The 25,611-nt window shown below is 43.6% G+C and overlaps 1 protein-coding gene across 1 annotated transcript in view; it reads right to left on the reverse strand.

Moving 5' to 3' along the window:
- Zbtb20 (zinc finger and BTB domain containing 20) overlaps positions 1 to 25,611 on the reverse strand; it is a 739,052-nt gene that overhangs the window by 25,016 nt on the left and 688,425 nt on the right. Inside the window, 1 exon segment of the mRNA NM_001105880.3 lies at positions 7,032 to 8,636. Coding sequence (NP_001099350.2) covers positions 7,032 to 8,636 — 1,605 coding nt within the window.

Consider the following 25,611-nt stretch of genomic DNA (forward strand, 5'->3'; position numbering starts at 1 on the left):
CATCTACACACTGTGCGCCATCATAACAAATCACTGAGAGTCTCTGAGGTACACCATCCTGCTTACCTCACTGTGATGGTGTTGACATGAATTACATATGGACTCACTTTGCAGACCACCAAGGGCGGTGTGGGAATATTTGCATGGCATTCTTATTACAAGGCTACATCCTCCCCCATTAAATGGTTCCATATGTTTTTTGAACTTTTAGGTCAATTTCTAAAATAGTTTTTTTCTGTCTACTTTTTTTCTTAGCCAGCTGGCACAGCCCTTTTTTCTTGTGTGTTTACTGCTTTGTCTGCCATTGGCTCTGAAACCAAGTGATCTAGCAAGTTAAAAATAGTAAGGTAAGAATAGCCACTGGATGGTGACATGAGGGGCCCCTTAGAGCCCATGGGTCTGGGACATCACTTTGGATAATTGTTTACAAGATTTGCCTTTTTTGATGTTTAATTAATATTGGTTCTCAACACTTGCTGCTTTCAGGTTTTGACAGATGACAGAGCCTCTCTAACGTGCATGGTCTCACTCTTCCACCTCCTCACTGATAGTCCAAAGCTGGCATTTGCCTCAGGATGCCTAAAGCCCCAGGTCTGAGACCTTCTTGAGTAATGTGCGGCAGGACACAGGATCCAATCCTGACGCTTGAGTTCACTGCCATGGGAATAAGGGGCTTGACTGTTCTCATTTTTCCCCTTTCAAGGAGGCAGATGTAGCATTGCAAGGACAGCAATAAAACAGATGCCTACGCTACGCACTGAGCGTTTACTATGCCGGCTTCTGCATCCAGTGCTTTCTATGTATGTTGCATCTTATGGAATTTTCTCTAATTAGACAATTTTCTTCATATTTCTAACATAAGGGAGTTTGAACTAAAGCACTCTAATGGGGAGTACGATGTACAGGATCCTAGGGCTAGCTAAAAGAGAATAATTTAATTTTTAGATAAAAATAAGAGAATATGGGGAAGGCTTCTTGCTAATAATCTCACTTTGTTAAAGAGCGCAGCTGATACCCAATGTTTACATTTGTAAAGTTTTGGAAATGAGAGATCCCCTTAGACACCCTTGCATGCTATTTTTAGTTGGGGCACTGCTGTCAGCTGTAAACATGCTTGTAACTCAGCTGCTCTCTGCTGTCCCTGTGTTTTCAGTATAGTTTATGGTGGCTAGGAGAGGCTGGCCACCTCTGAGAGCATGTCCACCTGTCACCTTTAATGGGAAGCATGCCTTAAATTGCGGATGGTATTTTGGCCTGTTAGGAAGGTGAAACTCTGTTAAAATGCTTTTGCTGTTTGAACGTTCACCTTCTGACTGTGCTTTTTCTCCAGGCAAGGTCACTAATCAAGGCTCTTTTACTTTCACACCCTTCTAATCCAAGTACAAATTGATTCTTCACAGTTGTCATCTTCTCTGCCACATATATACGTAGGCTGTTTGTATGCGTGTAGTGTGGTTATGTCAGTAATTATTTGTGTGACCCTGGGCTTTTTAAGTGTTTTCATCTCTCTGGGTCTGCTTTGCCTTCTGTGATAAATTGGACCAAGCACTTGCTATGGCTCTGAGGATTTACTGGTCTTCATCTCAGGGTGGTCGACAACCCCTAAGGTCTCTAGTCCTAGCCTTGTCAGTGAATGACCTGAGGGCAACCTGCTTAATGACTCACTGCTTGGGCAGTCCCACATTTTTAAACAGGAAAAAGTATCCAGGGGTCTGCCCTACCACAGGAAAAGGACAAAGTGTGCACAAGGCACCTCCTGCAGGCCAGAGAAAGGTGCTCTCTTTAATAACTGAGTGTCCCGACAACAGAGCCGAGCACTTCAGGGACTGCCCGGATGGCCTGGTGTATGTTCATACCAGTTATCTGCCGACACTTGTCCTTCCTAGATGGAAAGATTTAAAACATCACTCAGCAGGAGTCATAACACTGCCTAACAACTTACTCCCCTACATATCACTTATAGCAGACCTTAAAGGAAATGGGGCACCATTCATGAAATGAATGGTCTGTATACTGTCTCTCTGCAGGTGGAGAAATCTGAGGTTATGATGATAAACAGTCACTGATGGCTCTCTGGGTTGGAGCATAAGGTTCACATCCCTAAGTCTGGGTTGTTAAGAAGCATCACAAAACGCAAAGAGGACATGTGAACCATAACACGAAGGGCAGTGGGCACTGGAGTCCCTTCCCTTTAAAGTGATCCGTTCTGGGGAAGGAGTCTGATAGGAATTCCATTTCTTGGCTGAGTGATTTGGGCATGTCATCCAAGCTGCCTAAGCTTTGGTTTTCTTATCTAGAACTCAGTAATGGTTCAGACAGTGTGCGTGTGTAAACTTGTTTTGAAAATTAATGCTAAGGCACTTAGTGTTGAGTAGAGGTCATTTTAAGGAGAGCTAAAGTGTTATATCCAGCCCGCAGGAACTGAGGATAAAGTAAATCAACTAGGGAATCACTACAGTGCATAGGAAGATAGATTCTGAGTTAAACAGAAGCCAAACCAAAGGAACCAAAACAATGTTTCAGGGGATCCCTAAAGCAGGCTGTTTCCCTGAGGCTCATAAACAAGTGAGGCATGCAGTCTGGTCTAAGGTGTACACGGTAGTGAAAGGAGCAGTTCTACACTTTAACACAGAGCATACCGTCTACCCTCATCTTTGGGTGCATGTGGTGGGCGTGGTTGGGGTGTGTGTGTCAGAAAAACCAAAACAGGATGCTTGGTGAGTATGAAAAAGCAAGGAAGTCAGAAGAAGAGGAAAGGGGGGAGGTCTAGGAAGTACAGGTCCGCTGAATGGGAAAAATGAAGATGAGACAGGAAGTCAGAAGAAGAGGAAAGGGAGGAGGTCTAGGAGGTACAGGTCCGCTGAATGGGAAAAATGAAGATGAGACAGGAAGTCAGAAGAAGAGGAAAGGGAGGAGGTCTAGGAGGTACAGGTCCGCTGAATGGGAAAAATGAAGATGAGACAGGAAGTCAGAAGAAGAGGAAAGGGGGGAGGTCTAGGAGGTACAGGTCCGCTGAATGGGAAAAATGAAGATGAGACCAGAAAACAGGAAAAGGCAACAGTGGGACTGTGGCAAACCCAATGACCTCATTGTCTGCACAGTTCCTCTTGGTGTCTGGTGAAGAGGGCCTGGGGCAGTAGGACATGGACGGTATGATCTGACCTTTCTGCCTATTCCCTGCTGACTGTCTAGGAGGGATTGCCAACTGGGGACATATACATTAACAAACGTCTCTGCTTCATGGTCAAGTCAGACATTTTGGTGGTCAGTGGGATTGTAAATGCCTAGGGAAACACCTTTTTACATTATCTGACTTCTTACAGTGTTGTGAGTGGGATGGATGCTACCACTCCAGAAAATGGTATTTCCTGTTACTTTTGTGCTGACACCTTCAAAATCCCAACAAATGAATGATAGCCAAGGGTAGGATAAGCTCCCAACCCCTGCTAACTCCCCCACCACCATGAACAATTAGTTCTTTGATCATGCTGAAAATTGCATGGTTTCTGTAATGTATATTCCTACGTATCAGTGATAGCTATAGCATTTATAGTCAAATGCTTCTGTATCCATTTCTTAATCCTCAGGTAACTGATTATTAAGACCCTGGAAAATCATGGTTCCAGTTCAACCTAGAACTTAAAGTCACTTAGTTACAAAGTGGTAAAACTGAGGCTCTCCTCCTCTTGAGAAATTTAACAGTTCAACGCCTATGTGGATGGTAACACCATAGTCTTGTCTCTCTTAGTAGCTGTACTGGCTGGTTTTGTTTGTCAACTTGATACAAGCTGGAGTTATCACAGAATGGAGCCTCCCTTGAGGAAATGCCTCCATGAGACCCAACTATAAGGCATTTTCTTAATTAGTGATCAAGGGTGGGAGGGCCCAGCCCCTTGTGGGTGGTGCCATTCCTTGGCTGGTAGTCTTGGGTTCTATAAGAAAGCAAGCTGAGCAAGCCAGGGGAAGCAAGCCAGTAAGCAGCATCCCTCCATGGCCTCTGCATCAGCTCCTGCTTCCTGACCTGCTTGAGTTCCACTCCTGACTTCCTTTGGTGATGAACAGCAATGTGGAAGTGTAAGCTGAATAAACCCTTTCCTCTCCAACTTGCTTTTTGGTCATGATGTTTGTGCAAGAATACAAATCCTGACTAAGACAGTAGCTTATTGCTAACACCGCCATGCCTACAGCTATTACTCTTTTCCCATTGAATTTATGGCTGAAAAAGCTGAGTTTCCAAAGAAACAAGCAGAATTATCTTGTGTGCAAAGGATATCAATGGGCTGAAAAACATCACCAACAAATGGGCTGATGATAATATGATTCAGAAAAAAGCCAAAGAACTATCATTTGCTGGTGAAAAGCCACAAGTGGGAATATAGATACTGCACAATATATTCTAAAGCTTTTTTTTAAAGAAAGAAATCTACAAGTCGTGCAGAGAAAAGAATGCATTTATGTATAAGTTCCTTGAATTAAGTTCTCCTGGAAAGCATGTCCACATTTTTGAACATTCATTTACATACTCACTCAACAAACATTTGCTAAGCAACTACATATGCTAGCCCATATTCATTTATAGATTTTTTTTTTTTAAGTAAAATGCCCTAAGTTTGGATCTTAAAAGAAAGTTCCACCTGGAGTTTCCAGATAAATTGTATGACACCCTGTTGTTTGCCTTGGTATCCATGGCAACAGCAAGGCTTATCCTTCTAACATCCTTCATCTCTGGCTTCGGACCCCTCCGACTCCTTTATTTTGACCTCTGCTTTGTCTCTTGATAGGAGAAGTGAGAAAGAACCCTGCTTTGTCCCATGAAGGACGGCTTGTGCTATCTTTTTTTTTTTTTCTCTAATTCTTTTGCTTTCATGTTCAGTATTGAAATACAGATGGACTTTCCAAATTGCCAGTGGCAAATAACTCTAGGAAAAGGGGCAAGAGTTGGTTTTTAAGAACTAGATGCCTAGTTGGCGCATATACAAGATTGTGTGCAGAAGGACCTGCACTATATACACTTAAATAGCTTCAGAATGTACTTAGGAACTTAAGTGCAGGCCACACTTTGCGTACACCCAGTTCTGTAAGAAGAATGTCACGTACAGCTTTGTGCATTTGTGATGTGTGAGTTTGTAAAACCATTGCTGCTTTGATCACTGGCCAAGGCACTTACTTGGATTAACCACAGGACATTGAAAAGAATTTTAGGTAGGACAAGAGTTTTTTGTTGCAAATTTAAGGCCTGAACCAATGGGATGCATATGTTTTCTATCTGACATGACTACAGAGGACCCAGGAAAGGAAAGAAGATCTAAGACTGGCAAAGTCAAAGAGAGACTTTGTCTCTCTTTGTCTAAAGAGAGACTTTCATAAATGGTTCCCCCAACTTCTGCCAATCTTTAATTTCATGGCTGGTAGATGAGCTGTTTTTTAAAGAGAAGGGTGGGTAAGACTGCTTGAGAGAGCACATCTGTAATGCCCAGATGCTGTCTGACTCACTCACTTGGCTAGTTTCGGGTTACTGGTGCATTCCCTCTCACCCTAGGTTATATACAGTGAAGGCAGAGTTCAGCCTGGGCAATGTGCTGTTTCAGTTGCTCGATTCTGTGTGTTTTTATTTATCAACTGCTTGCTTTCTTCTAGCCCTCGATTTAAATGAATGTGCCTTATGCCCTGTGTCTTTGAGTCACACTAGCCTAGTGTGGGAAATAAGACTGCTCTAAGGAGTGAATTTGTTTTTCTGTATTAGGATTCAAGTAGGTAAGTATTTCCTGACAAATGATTTTATTTAACATAACCAGTCCAGACTCAAAGTTTCGCCAGGAGCATGATTCTTGTAAGAATTTCAAATATGATGATCATTGTTGCAGTCAGTGATTTTCATATGAAGAGAACCTCTGTGAAACCATAACCATACAGATGACTTTTTATACCATTGGTTCTCAACTTTCCTAACTCTGTGACCCTTTAATATAGTTCCTCATGTTCTAGTGACCCTCACCATCAAATTATTTTCATTGCTACTTCATAACTTATATGTGTTTTCTAATGGTCTTAGTCAACCTCTGTAAGAGGGTGATTCAACTCTAAATGGGGTCCGACCCACAGGTTGAGGTCATGGGCATTTCTATTTGTGTCCTATCACGGAGCTAAGGAAAGGGCAGTCTCTGAGGTTTGAGGGTTTATCTCTAGGGTGGTAGACTGAAGGAAACAAGTATCTTTCCCAAGTCCTCTGGATAGAATCTTCATGAAATTATCCATTCTCTCTTTAAAGACCCTTAATTGCAGGAGCCCATTGGAGAAACAAACAGCTCAGAGTAGCTTGGACTCTTCAAGTTCTTTTATTTAGTTGAAAGGCTTTCCATAAAGCTTTCAATGGCCTGATTATTTACTGATTTACTTATTCTTCTTTGGAATAGAATAAACTTACTTTCTCCTCTCAACCATCTAAATAATACTAATAATAGCTATAATATCTATGATATCTACTATTCTAGGGACACCTTTAATTCATATATGTTAATTAATATCATTCTCAGAGGCAGTGCAAGGAAGGTACATCACTACCATATCTATCTATCTATCTATCTATCTATCTATCTATCTATCTATCTATCCATCCATCCATCCATCCATCCATCTCCCCCTCCTTAGCTCTGGAAGTCAAAGTTTAAAGTATTAGTAATTTCTACCAAGGTGGCACAGTTTGGTAGTAAGTAACTGGGCTTGAATTCCAGACCCAGCAATCTGTCTCCAAAGAACAAGCTTTGCACCTACACTATGTCACCTCCAAAACTCAGGTACTTGAACATGGGTCATGCCTTTTCCATAAAGGATTTTTGTGATTTGGGAGACTTTATTCCCATGATAGGTACAGTGAGATTTCTTTCTAAAGAGGACCCATGATGGGGTTTCTTTGAGATCTGAAGATGACTTTATCCCTGCTCTTCTATCTTCTATCTTGCTCTGTTGCTCCCACAGCCAGCCCTCCACACCCTGCTTCCAAGCCTTTGAAGAAGGGGCACTCAGGCACTCACCTGTATGTACGAACATGTGCTTGACGTAGTTCTGTTTGGCTGTGAAAGTCTTGTTGCAGAGAGTGCACTCATAAGGCTTTTTGTCACCTTGCCCACTGGCTGTGCTGTGGCTTGCAGATGAGGCCAGGGGCTGTGGCGCTGGCAGCTGTGCAGTAAAGGTGGACAGGCCTGGCTGGGACACTGTCACAAACTGGGTCTGCTGGCCTGTCAGGGGCTGTGGCAGGCTGAAAAGAAAAGGCTTGGGGCCACTGCCCGCGGGCTGGGTAGTGAAGAGGGCTGGCAGATAGGTGTTGCCAGCTGTGCCAATGACCTGTGTGTTGCTGGTCAAGGTCAGAGGCATCCTCAGGTTGCTGGTGAGGGTTTCTGTCTGGCGTAAATAGAGCTGGGTACTTGGCAATGGCTGCCCGATTGATGTGTTGACTGAAGGCTGCTGTAGGACGCCCTTATCGGAGCTGTTACTGACAGTGATGACTGTGTTGTCCATCTCTACCTCGGTGCTTCTCTCGGGAGAGGAGGCACCTGTTTCTAGCTGGTTTGGCTGGGCACTGCTCTCAGCTGGGGCTTCTGCTGCCTGCTCGGGCTGGGCAGCTTCCACCTGACCCTCTCTCGTGGCTCCCGCCCCAAACTGTTGCTCCACTGAGTCAGGTTCGGTGCCAATAGAGGAGCTGACTCCAGAATCGAAGCTTTCACCTTTGGGCTCGCTCTCTGTGCCCTCTGCCTGGTCAGTATCTTCTGTGCACTCCTCAGATTCATTGCGCTCTAGGATCTGCACCCTTTGCTGCCCATAGTAGTCATAGTCATCCTCCATTTCCTGCTTGATGTGGATATTACCCACCAGGGTCTGGATGCGCACAGGCCGGGGCTGCTTGCGGCAGTGCGTGGTCTCAGGGGTGGTGGACAGGTAGCGCTCCATTTGCTGGGAGCGCTCATGGATGCGTGTAATCCAGCTGGGGTCTTCCATGTGGTGGTCACGGGGCAGGCCCAGAGCAGTTTCGTGGTGGCTGACCACTGCACCGCTGTAGAAGGAGCGCTCACCACTGCCATTCTGCATGGAGCATGCGTAGAGTGCAGAGTAGATTCGGTCCACACTGTGCTGTGGGTGGCTTTGCAGGTAGCCTGATTCTGTGTCACTGCTCTGGCCGGATGTGCCTGACTCTGGTGTGCCTCTCGGTGTGTCCTGGCCAGAATCCTGGATGCCTGGGAACACATCGCCCACATTTTGTGACACGATGCGTGTGCACTCATCTATGACTGTTTTGATCTGCAGGATGCTGGCGGCTGTGAGGATCTGCAGAGCTTCCGACTGGGAGACTCTCAGCACACCGCTGTACATGAAGTCAATGAGCTTTTGCACTGACTGTACGGACACCACGGACGGGATTTCGATGTCGCTGTAGCCCAGCAGCAGCTTGTCTTGGAAGAAGGGGCTGCCGGCTGCCAGCACGCAGCGATGTGCGCGCAGCATGCTCCCGTGGATGCGAACCGTCACGTCACAGAAGTGGCCACGGTTGCGCTGCTCGTTGAGGGTCTCGAGCACGGAATTGCTGAAGTTGTGAAGGTTGATGCTGTGAATGCGCTCGGTCATCCCCTTGCAACTGATGTCACCTGCAGTATAGTGAGGCAAATACAAGACAGGGCACATCGTCATATATAGCTGAAGGCATTTCTAACTCCGATCTTAGAAGAGTAAAACCAGAACCACCCTCTTTGTAGATGCACACAGAAGGGGAGGGGGAAGGGGAGGGGGGAAGCTGGGGAGATTGTATACACAGCCTAGGCAACCAATGCCTTGAGTTTCCCCCACCTCTGGACTTAGTGTCCCAATTGTTTTGGATATTGCATTCATGGATACACAAGAAATTCAGGAGATGTTGTTTTCTAAAAGGATAGCCAGATGGGTTGCTGCCTGCTATTCCTATAACTGCAGCATGGTTTGAAGATGTATGTTAGCCCAGGGGACACTCTACCCTGCCTCACTCTGGACAAGCCTAATCCAAGTCCTTTGGGAAATGTTAACTCCTGTCCTCAAGTTACAGACGTTTCTTATTCTATCAGTAGGCAGCAACAATATCCATAGTTTAAAAATTAGTCCCTTCTTAGTTCCCCTGGCATATTATTATCAGAGCCTATATCAGATTTCCAAAACTTCTTAGACATTTCAACCTAACTAAGAAATTTGCCACACCACTGCCACCACACTTTCCAGATGACAGGAGGCATGCAGAACGCAATCTGCTGCAGCCAGGGGACCTTTTGGCTGCTTCTGTATCTCCTCTCTCTTACCACCCCACAGTCTGCACACTCTCACGGCGGTTCTGTGAGGAGGAAGGGATTTCAGTGTTTTTTGACTCAGGCTGTCCTGGAGCTCATAAGTAGATGAGGCTGGCCTTGAACTGAGAGATCCTCCTCCCTCTGCCTCCAGAATTAAAGGCGTACTTGCACCACCACTCCCAGAAAGAAAGAATGTTTTAAAAGGCCGGAGCTAGATATGCTGAGTGGGATCATACTAGGTGGTCACATGTATCGTTTAAACTGGGTGTTTAGAGTAAAAGAGGACCGAGAGTAACTAGGCCAGGAGAGCAGGAGTGAACTGGAAGCAGTGTATAAGCTTAATTTGAGCAACAGGGTGCTTTGCAGAACTCTTACGCTGTTCCCAGAAGAAAGATAATCTTTGTGCAGGCTCTGCTCATCTGACCAACTGTCACCCCTATGTTCAAGGCTGTCTACACAGGTGACAGTGTTGTTAACATCATTCCATACTGAGAAGGAAACAGATGGCTATGGCACAGTCCCAGGGATTTCCCATTTTTCTATCTCACCTCTCAGATGTCTCTTAAGAATACCTTTCCATAAGCCATTCTTCAGTCAGAACCAAACCTGTAACTTCACAATCTGCAATGTTTTATTTTGACAGAAAACATGATTGGATTAAAAGGTACCTAAAAGATTAGTGAAGAACACTTCTGGTTCTGTCTGTATGGGCATTATCACTGGTGATTAGATTATGAGGGGTCTGAATTAATGAAATGATTAAGACCTTCATAGATTTCATAATAAGATGCTATTTGGGGGAGGTGGCTAAAGGTCAGAGGTAGGGCTTGGTTGGAGGAAGTAATCATTGGTCGTGTGCCCTTTGGGACTATATCTTGCTATGACTTCTTGGATTCTCTCTATCTGCTTCCTGTATATGATAAGGTTATCTATGTGCCCTGTTTATGTGTTTGTTACGATGGGACCAAGAAAGCATGAGTTGAACACTCTGAAACCATGAGCCAAAATTCCCAGTGTTAGTTGGTTTTTGTAGACTTGACATAGGCCATAGACACCAAGGAAGAGGAAATCCCAATTGAGGGATCACATCCATCAGATTAACCTATATTAATGGGGGAATTTTCTTGATTGCTAATTGATGGAGTAGAGCCTAGTCAGCCCTGGGCAGATGGTTTGGGGTAGTATGAGAAATAAGGTTGAGGAGGAGCTGGGAAGCAAGTTGTCTTAGTCAGTGTTCTATTGCTGTGAAGAGACTTTGTGACTAAAGTGACCTTAATAAAATAAAGCATTCAGTTGGGCTTGCTTACAGTTCCAGAAGTTTAGTCCATTATCATTGTGGAGGCACGGAGGCCTACACCTACGTGGTGCTGGAGAAGTAGTTGAGAGCTCTCCATCTGAATGGCAGGCAGCAGGAGACAGACACTGGGCTGGGCTGGGCTGGGCTCAGGCTTTTGAAAGCCCTCCCACAGTGAGACACTTCCTCCGATAAGACCACACCTACTTAGCAAAGCCAGAACTCCTAACTGGTTATTCTCAAACAGTGCTGCCTGAACATTCAAACACATAAACCTATGGGAGCCATTCCTAGTCAAGCCACAGCACAGGTGATCCTGCTAATTCTGCTTCAGTTCTTCCCCAAGGCTTCTTCCTTCCTTTTTTTTTTTTAATTGAAAATAATTTCTTTTCATACAATATTTCTGACCAAATTTCCCCTCTTCATTCCTGTCTTGGCTTTCCTTGATAATGGCCTCTAACCTGTAAAACATCATAAACCCTTTCCTCCCCAAGTTACTTTGGGTCAGGGTCTTTATCACTGGATCATAATTCAATCTAGGACACTTCCTCAAGGGTTGTTTTGTCTTGTCTTGTGTTTGGGAACAATGGTGAGAAGATTATGAATATACATAGCTGAGCTATCAGGTTGAGTGAGGCCAAGTAAGTGGGCTTTCAGAACAAAGTGGCCCACACAGTTCATTCCATAACATCAGTGTGTCCTCTAGTTAGCAACCCCAGACCACCTGGCCTGTGTACAGGTGCACGCCTCTCAGCTTCTTTCTCCTCTGCTTTAGAATAAGGACCTGCTCAGGGAAGTCCATGCTCTACCACACTTTCTCCATGATCCAAGCACGACCGTCTCATATGTCCAGGCAGATCCAATGCTCTAAGCTCTTGTATCACTCAGTGATGCAAGCTCTTTCACCTTCTGCCAGGTTTGTTACGTACCTGAAGTACTGTAGTATACTTTCCAACTTTTTCATTTAATCATAAAATTCTAATTGCACAATTGAATGATTATGGTAAATTCCCAATATATATGTTAATACAAAATATATCCCTAAATGAAGATCCCAATAATACAGGAATAGATATCCAGTGAGTTGATAGATCATGGTTCAGCATCTTGCTGAGTTCTATACTCTAGACATATACATAAATAGAAGGAAAACGGTAAGGGCAAACTTTTCTTCAAGTCTTATTATTTGTCAAGCACTGTCCAAAGCACTCTATGCATGTCATACCATTTAATCCTCAGAGCAACCATGGGGAACTGGTTGTATCATTATCCCCATTTATACACTGGCTTGGGATTTGTGCTCAGAGCTGGTAAATGGTGGTAGAGCTGGTGTATGAACCCAGGGAGTGTGGCTCTGGATTTCTCTCTTGACAGTTCCACATCACAGCTTTGTCTCTATTTGGGAGCTGGCAACAGGGGCCCATACAGCTGCTCCAACCATCAGCTGTCAAGTTAAAAGTTAAAAGGACGGCCTCCTGCCTTTGGCCTCTAGGCCTCCAAACTTCACTGTAGTTTAAACATACACATACATGTGAGAGCGTGCAACAGGTATCTAGCAGCCCAGTTAAATGGCTATAAACAGATGGCAGGAAAAGCATCATCTCTGGGCAGGGTGAGCTTATTAGCACATGCCTCTTTCTACACAGGTAGACATCCGTGTGTACTTGGTCACAGAACCACTCACATGGACTGCAATGTAGAGGTCAGATGACACAGTCGGTGTCTTTCAGTGGAGTCCAAGCAGCAGCTTCTTCACAACTGGTACTCTTAATATTCTTGAATATTTTTACCTAATAAGAAATTTCTCTCTTGACAGTTCCACATCACAGCCTATCCTATATAAAAACCCCCGTCCCTTTTTGCAGCAATCCTATATATTTCCAGGACATTATTGTTGTTTCTGTTTGAGGTAAGAGAATGTTTTGATTCTAAAAGTTTCTACCTGATTTAATCAAAGTTCTCTACAGCAAGCAACCAACCGAGTTGGGATTAGAATCCATGTTTCCTGGTGCTCTGAGGAGTGACTCTGTATTGCCAACGATCTAGGGCCATCCTTACTCTCATTTTTAAAAACGGAGAGAGAGATACTAAAAGGAAAGTAGACATTGCCTAAGAGATGAGAGAACCTATTTTATCTTACACATGCACACATGCATGCATGCACATGCAGGAGAACAACTTCATGTGGAAAATCTGTTGTTTGACTGAACTGGGGTGAAGATTTAGCAATTTTAACCATCAGTATAATATAACTGTGAGTATAATATTATCATTGTCGTCAATTTCACTGCAAACCAGAGAGGCAAATGTAAACCCATGCACAGATACAAGCTGACCTTAGCAGCCATCTGGATTTTTATGGACAAGACTCTAAACATCTCCCTGAGTACACTTGGCCCCCACTGTAGCGGCGGGCTGCGTGAAAGGCTGGCTCCTCCTTGCTGGTGGTGGTACAGATGCGGTGGAGAAACTCTGCCTCTCCATTCAGGCATGCCTCCTTCCTCCAGCACACAATGCAGAGGCAATTCCTTTCCCAGGCTTGCTTTTATTTTTAACTCAAATACAGTGGGAAAGTTTCTGCCACAGCGAGGCAAAGTCCAGGCTTTTGTGAGCATGTCCTTTTCATCCAATGGGCATTAATGTATAGATCCCAATGGAATAAATTTGAAATAGCCTACTGTAGATTTGTCCCCATTGAGAACAAATCTTGATTAGATGGTATTCAAGAACTGTATAGGAAGGAACGGTGTGAAAATGCTAACTCCATTCTTTCTAAGATTGGCACTGAATAGGCATCTGGGCTATTCAAAATAAGCAAGAAAAAACCCACAAAAAAACCCCCCACAAAAGACACCCCCAAACCAACTAACCTCCCTCCCCTGGAAACCCCAACTCTTTAAACATTACACAACTTTATGTAGATTTTTGTGTATTCGAAGATGCCACATCACTATAAGAAAGCCCACAGTGGCATGAGAAAACTGTTATTAAAAATAGGTCTCTTCATATTATCTTAAAAGAATATCCTATCCACCTGGCTTTGTCCCAGAGTAAAAAGTCAGCCTGTGATGACCCTCCCTGGGAACATTCAAGAAATTGTCCTAAGGACAGTGAGGGCGTCATTATTCCAAGCGACTGTTCCCTGGAGCACAAATGACGGTGCTGAGTCAGGGCTGAGTCCTCAGGGGGAAATGTGCCTCAAGAAATGGGCGGTGGACAGCCTGGTGCTGGTTTTACAGGAACTTTGCCCCTGCCTGTCCTGTAAGCTGCAGGGGTCCAGGGCTAGGACTTAGCATGAGAATGAAAGGCTGCGCAAGAATAAGAGAAAACGGACTAGAAGGGAACAGCAGGCAGTACAATCTTTTTTAATTAGGTGTGAAATCCAGTTCTTTCTTAGGCAGGAGAGCAAAGGGATACATAAAATAGAGGGAGTGCAAGGGTAAGGTGCAGGGGAGGGGCTGAGGAGGGGGATGGGAAGGTAGGGCTGGAAAAAGGAGGAAATACCAGTTCTCAAATTAAACCCAGTATGATCAAGCCAACAGGTTTAAATCAAAAGTAGGGTTCAAAGGAGGTCAGTTACTCAGTACATAGACTAGGTGCAGCGGAGGGGGCCAGGCTCCACAGTTCAGCCTCAAACACCATGCTGCTTTCAGTCCTCTCAGAAAAGAGGACTGAGGATAAGGGGCTAAAGCTGTTTGGAATGGAGCTGAGGAAGTAGGCTATGTTGTTTCCAACTGTTGAAGGCAATCATTGAGCAAGGTTTGATTTGATGTGGGTTTTTAGCAGGGCACACTTCTTTTGACATTATTACAAATTTATGGAACAATTAGGGGATGAGATATTTTTGAATATTTTTTGAATGGTAAAATGAGATATTACAGTACAAAGATGATGCAAATTCAATGTACACTTCCAATTCACACAACAAAACAAAATTGAAATCAGGTTCTCTTGAAAGCTCTACAATCTCCCTTTCTCCTTTCTGCCCTTCCCTCTTCTCCCTCCTTCCTTCCTCCTTCCCTTCTGCTCTTTTCTCTCCCCTGTCCTGTTCTCTTCTCCACTGTTTCCATCCTTCCACTCTTCTCTTGTCTCCTTTCCCCTTTCTCTTCCCCTTCTTTCTCTTCCCCTTTCCCTCCTCTCTCTCCATCCTCACTTCTGTTCTTCTTAAGACAGGGAAGTAAAACGGGAGCTGGGGAAAAAACAAAAACAAAAAACCCCTTGTTCTATGACACTAAAGTCAACCCCAACTCTAGACAACTGTTCCACGTCTAATTTCCTTTTTCGTGTGTTTAATTTCCTTTCTACTTTGTCTAATTTCCTTTTTCGTGTGTTTAATTCCCTCTCTACTTTGTCTGAATGCTGAGGCTAGGTTTCCATCGCTGTTGGAGTCTTAGGTCCAAAGGAAGAACTAATCCCAGGAAGCTTTTCCTGTGGGTCTCGCATAGGCCCTTTCACTTAGCTCAGGTCTCTCTGGCTTGCCTACTTCAAACCAAGTCTGCTGGGATCCCATGAGGGACTGAAGCTTTGCTGGCTTCATGCGGAAATTATAAACCTAACTGACTTACGGCTAAAGCTGACGTGGGGTTGCTTGGATTTTCACTAGATTATTAGTGAGACATTTACCAAGAGTTCCCCAGTGTAAATGTACAAGCTGAAATCTAAAGCAAAGAAGATATCCATGCAAAGAGACCTTCGATATTTGAAACATATTAACCAATCAACGTAGATCCTGAGGTTCTGGCAACAGCATTCTGCTTTGATCCTGCGGAAACCTGCACGTATGAAACTGATCATGTTCCTCTCTTGGCTTAGAAAGGAGCTGGGAGTCAAAACTCAGGCCACATTATAGAAACTGAATAGACTCCAATGTGTGCTTTCCTACATACAAATTCACCTAGACTTGTTAAATAATAATAATGATAATAATAATGATAAATAATTATTTTACCTTGACTGATTCTTTGTCTGCAGTTATATAAAAACACATGTCATAATAATTATTGAATTTCTAAACAGTCAACCTAAATCCTTTTAGGTCACAACAACAAAGTATAATCAAACATCAGTCTACAAGTAATTAATCATCAATTTATGGAACCAATTCTAAACATAAAGTAAAAACTCAGTTTTAGTGTGACTATATCATCTGTGTGCATGTCCGGACTTTACATGCACATATAGGATATGGAGAATATTAGTATAGGATCAGGAGAATATTAGTATGGACATATGAAACTTACTGTGGGAATTGTCTCATGCAATTATGGAAGTTGGGAAGTTCTGTGACAGGTCATCTCAGGCTGGGGCAATCAAGGATACTTGCCAGATCATTAGCTGTTTATGAAGTACCAGGGCACATGATTATGAAGTACTAGGATCTTAGTGACACAGGTCAGTATGAGTCTGAAAGCCTAAGAATCAGGGAAACCGTGGTGTGACTGCTGAGTGTCCAGAGACCCAGAGAGAGGTTTTCTCTATGAATCAGAGACCCAGGCTGGGAGAGACGGTGATGAGGAGCAGGAAGAGGAACTGTGGATATTTAGGTTTCTCCTTTATGTAACTTCCTTGTGTTGCAGGAAGTGCTTCCTAGGCAAAACCACACAGACACTGTACCATTTCCCTCTTCCTTTTGGTTACAGGAAATACCAGTTGTAGCAGCTTACCATTTACCTTAGAAGGGATCTTAACATGCCCCACCATACAGCCCTAGATGTTTCTCTGAGGTACAAGGCCCTGAATTTCACTTCCCACCCTTTGACATAATTGGTTTATTAATGTCTACAGGACTCGGTTGGCTCTTTCCAGTTACCATGCCCAATCAGTATAATGCGTCAATTAAAGGAGCACGGTGGGGCTTGGAAAGGAAATGAGATAACGATCTTTGGAAATTAAACGGCGATGTTGGGCTAAGAAGCGAACACTCTCTTGAGCAGGAACTGCACTATAAATACACTGCTGGCCTAGGCATTTGTCTTATGGAGAAAAGGATACTTGCCAGATCATTAGCTGTTTATGAAGTACCAGGGCACATGTTGATTTGCTCAACAATGAAACTACATCTTGTAAATTAATCAACTGAAGTCATCACTTGGCTAAACTTTTAATAATCTATTAACATTCTCTAGGATCCATCTGTCCTTTGCACAGGCCAAATAAAAAGGCTGAGTGGGCTGAAGCGGGAGTCACTGAGCTGGCATCTTGCAAGTCCTCGATGGCAGGGTTAATCTTTATAAACCCTCTGGGGACATACTAATTTTATTTACCACTCTCCTAGGAAAAGGCAGTTCTGACCTACCCATTTGGCCAGGTGGTAAGTATCCTTACCATAATTACACATTCCAGAACTTGAGGAAGACACATATCTGAGGATCAACCAGAAATCAGACCAGAGCCATAAGCCCCATTAATCACCTGATCTTTGTATGGCCTTACTCTGACTGGGTACCTAAGGAGATACTGTGCTCTCCTGTAGCAGTGTGTAGAGCACATTTCTACTTATCTTTATAAAGTGTGAGTCTTTCTTTCCCCATCACAGGTTCCCTGGTAAAGGGCTGTCAGTCTCTTTGGAGAAGGATGAGGAAAAGATGAGCAGAACATATTTTGGGTAGTGTATGTAGCATTTCCTCAAGTGGTGGCTCTGTCTTGCATTCATTCAGCTCAGCTCTGGGAACTGACTGGGAGCTGTGATTCTGTCTCTAGGACTTGCGATACAGTTTACTTTCTTCAAAAGTTTTCAGTTTATATAGGTCATGGAAGGACTTGGTAGGTTTCCTATTGTGCTACACACTCTGGAATTAAGTGGGCAAGTCATGAATCTTATCATTTACACTATGTTGTTCGCTGCTCCGTCTGTCTATCCAGTACTGTAATTACCCACCTGACATCTGACAGTGGAATGCCGCTGCTTGGTCCTTGTTTTCCCAGATCCAGTTCTCACTGCATTTCCATTTTCTACATGATTGACAGGGATTCCCACTCTAAGGGTGGGGCTACAGCAAAGCACCCTCACAGAGCTCCTCAAAGAACCTGGGTTGTCCCTTATGAGTTACAAGATTGTGCTTTCCACACCTCTCTAAGCTGCGACAGGAAATGTACCATTTCTGTTTAATGGGCCCATGCTGGTTGTAGTCTGCAGCAGCCAGGCAGCATGGCTTTGTGAAAACTCTCAGTGTCCACAGCCTTCAGGTAGGCAGCTCACGGTCCTCCTGCTGCTAAAACACCCAAGAAGAAAGACAACCCAGCTGGGCTCCTTGAAGGAAAAGACCCAAAGAAGACTCAGCTGAGCCTACCTCTGCAAGAGCTGAAAGGAAGCTAAAAAGGTACAGGGAAGGAACACATCTTCAAATTAACAAAGTGTCAACAAGCCAGGTGGTAATGGCAGATGCCTTTCATCCCAAGACTCAGGAGGCAGAGGTAGGTGGTTCTCTGTGAGTTTGAGGCCAGTCTGGTCTACTGTCTAGGACAATGAGGGCTACTACACAAAGATACTCCATCTTGGAGGTGGATGGAGAGTGGAGAGAGAGAGAGAGAGAGAGAGAGAGAGAGAGAGAGAGAGAGAGAGAGAGAGAGAGAGAGAGAGAGAAAGGAAGAAGAAGAAGAAGAAGAAGAAGGAGGAGGAGGAGGAGGAGGAGGAGGAAGGAGGAAGAGGAGGAGGAGGAAGAAGAAAGAGGAAGACAAGGAGGAGGAAGAGGAGGAAGAGGAGGAAGAGGAGGAAGAGGAGGAAGAGGAGGAAGAGGAGGAAGAGGAGGAAGAGGAGGAAGAGGAGGAAGAGGAGGAAGAGGAGGAAGAGGAGGAAGAGGAGAGAGAGAGAGAGAGAGAGAGAGAGAGAGAGAGAGAGAGAGAGAGGAAGGACATGAAAACAAAGGGAGAAATGAAAAGTGTCCCAAGTGGCTAGGCAAGAAACCCAACATTTATCTGCAGAAAATGGAGAAGTTGAAAATGAAGGGTACAGCCTATGATGAAAGACAAAAGCTAACTCTGCGAATGCCTCAGTGTTCCTTGACTCCCTTCTTGTATAACCCAAACATAGTTAAAAGATCTTTTCATCTGTCTGTCTGTGGTGCCAGGTGTGTCTGTGTGCAGGCACTTGTGCCACAGAGCATGTGTGGAGATCAGACGACAGCTCTTGGGAGTCAGTTCTCTCCGGCTACCTCATGGGATGTAGGACAGAACTAGACTGTCAGGTCTGTACATAAACACGTTATCTCAGGCACCAGAGGGATGCTTTCTGTATAACTGTAATCCTAACTTATTTCTGATGGTCCTAAGAATATCTGGAAGATGGAGGGAAAACATTTTATCCATTTTTAAACAGGTGAAAGAAATCAAGCTGAAGTGGGTAGTACCTCACTTCACCTTACGGCTTAGAGCATTAAGAAAAACACTAATGCTGTCATTTTCTGGTTGCAAAATGGATCAGAAGAGGGCCAATATGAGCAGTAGGGAGTGCCAAGGCATCACTGCAAAGGCTTAGGGAGCTTGGCGTGGTAGAAGGTATTTACCAACTCAGAGTGGCAGTGGTGGGGGAGGAGGGAAAGAAGGAGGAAGCCTCAAACTGTTTTTCTGATTGTTGTTTATTTTATAACCAGAAGATAGTGAGCCATTAAATTAGGGAAGCCTGTGACTGTCTCAGCTATCAGCTTAATAGCTTACAGGTAAGTTAATTTTATATTCTACAGTATAAAACATACAAAATGGAAATACAGAGTCACAGTTGTATATTGAACATATCTGGAATAGACTACTGTCTTGTCAGACGTGTGTTACTGTGCAGCACCCTTGGTATTGGCTGTCTCCTTTTCTTGATAATGCTGTTAATGTGCTGTGAAAGGCAATTTCTGTGTGCAGTGTGTGTGGTAGAAACCAGAGACCTGGTTGGGACTTCTGTGATGGTAAATTAGCATGTGAATATGTGGGTATATCATATTTTCTTGTAGAAAATGTGCCTCTACATTTGAAGTTGAAAAGTCACTGGAAGATATGCTAATAAAGAATCACAACATAAAAACAAAACAAAAAGAATCACAACACAGCACTTTTAGATCTTTTACATATGTAAGAATGGTACACAAACTGAAATGTCCCCAATACAACCTGTAACAAATCTCAATTAAAAACTATATTCAGGCTGATGTAAGTTCCTTTCCCCTTTACACAGTCTGTTCTCTCACACACTCTCCAGACTTCTGCTTGTATAGAGTATTATCTCAGGTGATTACTTTGTGTTGTAGCACACCTTCTCGGGGTGACACTTTCTTCCACACTTTAGGGATTCTGGTCTGACTTGAATTTAGATCTCAGGGTGGAAACCAAGAGGGCCTGAAGAGAAGCAGCATCATCCTGTGTGGGGGCTTCTCAGGAGAGACCACTAATGTTTTCTCTGGCAATGAGGGCATCGAAAGTCTGCAATCAGGCAGGGAAAGGCCAATCCCTGTGAGGGTGGGCAGTCCTCTGCAGGGGTAGGAGGAACCAGCTGCTATGCCCCAGGGCAGTAGGTAGAGACCACTCTGTTGTAGGGCACAGGAAGTTAGAGAACATGGAGAGAGGGCACTTCCACTGGCAAACGTGTTTCCTCATAGTCTAGGAGCTCAGTGTACCCAGCCTTATTAGTCTTCACAAACATTTCAATCCCAAGACTTAGGATCTCCTCTTTTCCACTCCCTTATCTCTACCCCACACCTTTTCAACTAATATCCTCAGTTTTACATGGGGTATCACAAAAGGCTGGGTTCAAGGTCTGTTAGCGTTCAGTCAACTGAATGATGTGGGCATGCTTAATTTTCAGCAGTTTGCATATTGGGGCTTCAGGAGAGAAATTTTGAGTTCAGACACAATTTTGAGTTCAGTTAAGTTACATGGAGCTGGAGCCAAGACATCTTTTCCCTGAAGATTTGTAGCCGATCTGCATCATATTTCTAGGTTCTCCGAAATGTTTGAAAGTACAATAGACAGAGAAAGTTACTACACATCTTGCTTCTTGTGAGCCAGGAGTATCAAATGTACTTAACTTGTGTTCCCTACAATTCATGCCAGTCTCTTGGTGCTCTCTGCACTAACTAGAACCTTTAGCATTTTTAGTTTAATCAGATTAGAGACAGTTCTAGAACCCTTAAAATCAATTATGCAAACCATTCGTTCAGTTCCTCAAAAGAAAAAGAAAAGTTCCTCTAGAGTTATTCTTGATACAAAAATCTGTATCAGTTGGAGTTATTTAGAGGGAGAGAATCAATAGGATATGAATAGACATAAGAGAGGGAGGGAATGTATTAGGGTGTCAGGGCAGATGGGGAGTCCTGACAGATCATTTGCAGGCTGAGGACACTGGGATTCTCAGAGTATGGCTCAGGGTGAGTCTGAAGGCCTAGTGTGCACGCTGTGCTACTGGAATCTGAATGCTAGGAAGCCTACAGTTCTGATATCCAGAGCAGAAGAAAGCCCTACCTAGCTCTCAGGTAGGGATGCCTGTGCCTGGTTGCCCTGTCTTTGGACTCTCTCGATCCCCAAGCATTGTGATGCCTGAGACCCACTCTCACTGGGGACAATTATCCCCACTCGGTCCCCTCAAACTCACATGCTGAGTTCTTCTGGAAGTGTGCTTGCCACCATACCTAAACTGGTACTGTGTGGGTTTCTAGGCAGTTCCTCACTCTCAGTCAAGGTAACCCTTAGAGTCATCTATTACACTGAACTGTCTAATGGATCTAGGCTTTGAGCTTCTGACTCGGTGCAATAAAACATGGATACTAACTGTCTTACTGTGTGTTTGTGAAGGCTCATGTTTTAATTCTCAGGATAAAAGCATGGACAGAGAATTCCAGACATTCTGAAAAACACCCCTGCCCTCCGCCCAGACTTGGAATAAAATGGCTTCTTGCGGAGGGAAGCCCGGCTGGGACTAGGAGTAAAGTCAATGGAAGCCAGGTTGATGTCTTTAAATCCTCTCACACTGTAAACCTTTGAAGCACCTTTCAGGAATTGCATTTTCCCCTAAAACTCTTTCCTTACAAATTTAGCTGCTGCCCTATTGTAACCTTTTCCATTGTTCACTAAATCTGGAGAACAAAAATACAGAGATGCTGTCCGTGGGTGGGATACAGAGTTGAACTGAAGAATGTACTTAAATTCACAGTTCTCTGGTCTGAGCTTGGATTAGGAAAGGCCTTAAACAGGGACCTCAGTGTAGCTGAGAAATGGTATTTCTTTTCTTCTGGGGAAGAAATTCAGATTTTAAAATGTGTTTCTGTAGAAGCTAGCCTATCTGACTCATTCGCTCTCCTTTTCGGCTCTACATCAACATGCATCTCTTTTTACCAGAGAGATAGAATCCTCACTTCAGTGACTGGAACGAGACAGCCAGCCTTCTAGAATACCATTCTTCCAGAAAATATCAACTGGTAAGAGTTACAGAAGTTAATTTGTGAGTTAGGAACCCCTTACTCTAGACTTCAGTGAGTGAGGAGTAAGATCCTGTAGTTCCAAGCATTCCTACTGAATGACCACACAGCTACCAAGATACTAATTTCTTCCAAACTGCCGCAGTTGTTTGAATGCTTCTAAAGCAGAACTTCAGATTCATGCTCACACTGCTCTGAGTCTTCTGAACACAATGCTGCCTCCAACATGACAAGGAGAATTCAGAGGCAGCACTGTGGGCAACAGGATCTTTCCCTATGGAAGGAAGCCGGGCACTGGGGTTGTTATACATTCTCCTAATAAACGGTGCAGGCCTTCCACCCCAGTGCTTTGGTACATTAATGGTTAAATGGCGGCTCAGAGGTGATGTGTGTAGGCCACCTTAAGACAGTAAGTAGCTGCAATTCCACTGCCCATCTGTGATGACCCAATACAGAATCAGCTTTGTGGACATTATACACTTGCATCTAAATGCCATGTTATTCAGTAACATAATCTAATGAATATATTAGATTATGTATGCGATAAGGAAAATTATCTTCAAATGTAAAAATCTAAAAATTAAAATGAACCTCTGGTTCCTTTCTTGTGCTAAGATGATGATGCTAGGCAAGTGAAAAGTGTTGATAGAGCTCGAAAGCCTCAGGAAGCACTGGTGACCGAGTGGAGCTGAAAGCACTCTTCACCGTCATGCTCATAAGGAGTACTTTGCTTTAATTTTATTCTATCTCCATACCCTGTTCTGTAATATTTCCAATATTATTTATGGATTAGAGTAGAAGGACCGAGCTCTACGACTCCTTACCCATGTTCTTACAGTCTTGTCTCACGTTTGTTGGTTTGATTCTTATGGTATTCCCTAACAGAATCTTTGTACTGATTCAAGAGCCTGGTCATTTTGCCAGTTTCCACATATATTATATATTGTATTCATGGCTCACTTGGGGGTTGGTGATGGACTCTAGGATGTGCAAGACTAGTGAAGTACCACTGTGTCATGGTCTCCCGCCTGCATTCATCCCACACTCTCTCCTGCTATTTTATAACAAGTTCTGAAGTTAGTGGGCTTTCCCACTCACCAAACCTTACAACCTTCCATGAAACTTATTCTAAGTTCTCCTTTTCCTGGGACATTTCACATGATTACTCAAGTGTATGCTGAGTTCTTTCTTTTCCTGCTTTCCACTGGCTTGGAGGTATAAGTAGAACTATTAAATTTTAGTTTGTTGTTATAGAATGAGAAAAAGTTTAGAAGAGTCCTCTTCCTCCTCCTGTAGGTCGGAAGTATTGAGGGACATGGTCTCCCTCATCCAAGGGAGATGTGGTTTCAGGGTTTATTAATCCCTAAAAGGAAGGGTTTTTGTTCTCAATTTGGTCTTCTAAAAGGAATTAATTTGAGCTCTTTCTAGGATATGAAGGAGGGAAGGGAGTCTGGTGCCTTGAAATTAGATTGAGGTGATATTACTGAGAAGAAAAATCATCTTCTTCCTTTAAAATATTAAAGGCAACCAAACATGGTGGCTCATGTCTGTGGTTACAACATTCTGGAGGCTGAGGTGGAAGATTTCTCAGTTCAAGCTATGTGGTAAGACCCTATCTCAGCAAAGGCTCTCACAAACAAAACTGAAGGAAATCAACTCGTACCTAACGCTTTGTGGGGAATGGCTTTGCGTAGTTTTGGGGACTAGACACAAAGAGGCACTGACTACTTTACGAGCAATAGTGATCTTAGGGACTTAGGTTCCCTGTTGAGGGCACCTATAATCACAGTGAGTGAAACAATTCCTAGAACTCAAAAGGACCAGACTCAGCTGCATCTTTGTGGAGAGTTGAGCAATGGCAACTACAAAGCTCACGATGGACCAAGGATCTGACCTCTTCCCTGGACTTCCCATGTATTGTACAAACCTGGGGATGGGAAGACAGTCCTGAGACTTCTTTTGACTTCTATATAAACCGTGTACACAGCAGTCTTAGGTTTAACTTTCTTGAGATAAACAAGGAAATGGTTTGCATACTAGAATGTTTAGGAATAAATCTGTACTCTATACACATACTAGATAATTTATAATGACAGTAAATTAATGCCTCCTCCATTTTCACTTGTCTTACTGTGTATGTCTACCTTACCCAATGCAACTACAAGGACAACTATAACTACAACTGAAAGAACACAGGTTGCTAACTGGATCTCTGATGCTGTCCCACACACTCCCTCAAAGCGGTAGGTGTTCTCTAAGTGACTGGTTATTTCTCCATTACACTGTACAGACACGGCTGAGAGCACAGGAGTTCAGGGTCCATTTTCTCTGAGGTGAGTCTACCCGTTGTTCCAGGAGGTCCTTCTAATCTCTGGTGGCCCACGTCTGGTTTTCCTTTTGGGTTTTGTTTTTAATTTCCTTGCCCTCTCATTAGTTAATAACCGTGGTTCTCTCTTCACTATGAACTTATGGTTTAAAGCAATTGGTTTATGAATTTACCTCACTTCTTTTAAACCACACTCATCTGTTTATTATTTCTGATCTGTGCCAAGTTATTCTCAACTTCCTGACTCCATCTGTCCTAAGGAATATTCTACCAGGCCCTTCTGCCACTGAAGATTCAGTGGACCCCAAAGATGAGCCATGCTTATACAAAAGGGAAAGAGACACACATTCTGGGACCTGAGGTAGAAAATTATCAGGCTCAACCCTTGCCTGACCCAAGGAAAGCAGTGCTTGGTGGTAGATGCTGGAAGCCTCTGTCAATGCGTGCTGACAGCTGTTCGTCATGTTTGTGTTAACAGTGGCGAGGATTGTTTAGAATATTTTCACTTGCTGGCCACTGGGTGTCCTCATTTACAAAGTAAATATGCAACATTTAGAGCAGGTCACCAGGGAGAATAAAAGCCACTAGTCTTCTCTTTGGCTTTTCACACACTGGGTCTAAATTTATTGCTAAACTCACAACCAGGTTGTATATTAGTAATGTTTAAAAGTTTTCAGGTCAAGCTGCTAAAAGTTCTTAAATTGAAAACAAGTTATTCAGTGTCCAGACAGGAATTTCAAAGGCTGTTTCTTCACAGAAGGGACTGTGATCCAGCCATTAGAATGAGCCCTTATTCCTCTGAAAGCTGGCATGAGACTGTGACTATCTGCAGAGATCCAGCACAGAGAAGCAGAGAAGATTGTAATTTATTCCTGAAAAGAGAGAGAACACCAAATATCTCTATGGGATATTTGTTAGATTCTTTTTTTTTTTTTTAATCCTGACTTTTCTGAAAACTAATTAAAAATAATAATGAGAAAGATAAAATATGTCCTTTGTCTGAGAAGCCCAAAATAACGTGAAAAATAGCACAACGTGCTGGGTCAGCATCATGACTATTAATCATTTCCCATTTAAAGGCAGAGAACTGAGTCGTGCCTTTGTAGACCAGTTATTTCATCTATAAATGAAGACGTTTATGCTCCACGGGGATGTCTTGGGAGAAGCTGAACAGAGTCTTAAGGCACACTGGGCTCCTGGGATGAGAGAGTGTGCATGAGACAGACTGAGGACATTAAGAACAACTGCGGTTGCATCACAGCTGTGTGTGACTCGTCTCTGATGGCAGATAGGAAT

This window comes from Rattus norvegicus, chromosome 11 (assembly GCF_021556685.1).
Source record: "Rattus norvegicus strain SHRSP/BbbUtx chromosome 11, alternate assembly SHRSP_T2T, whole genome shotgun sequence".
Lineage (NCBI taxonomy): Eukaryota > Metazoa > Chordata > Mammalia > Rodentia > Muridae > Rattus > Rattus norvegicus.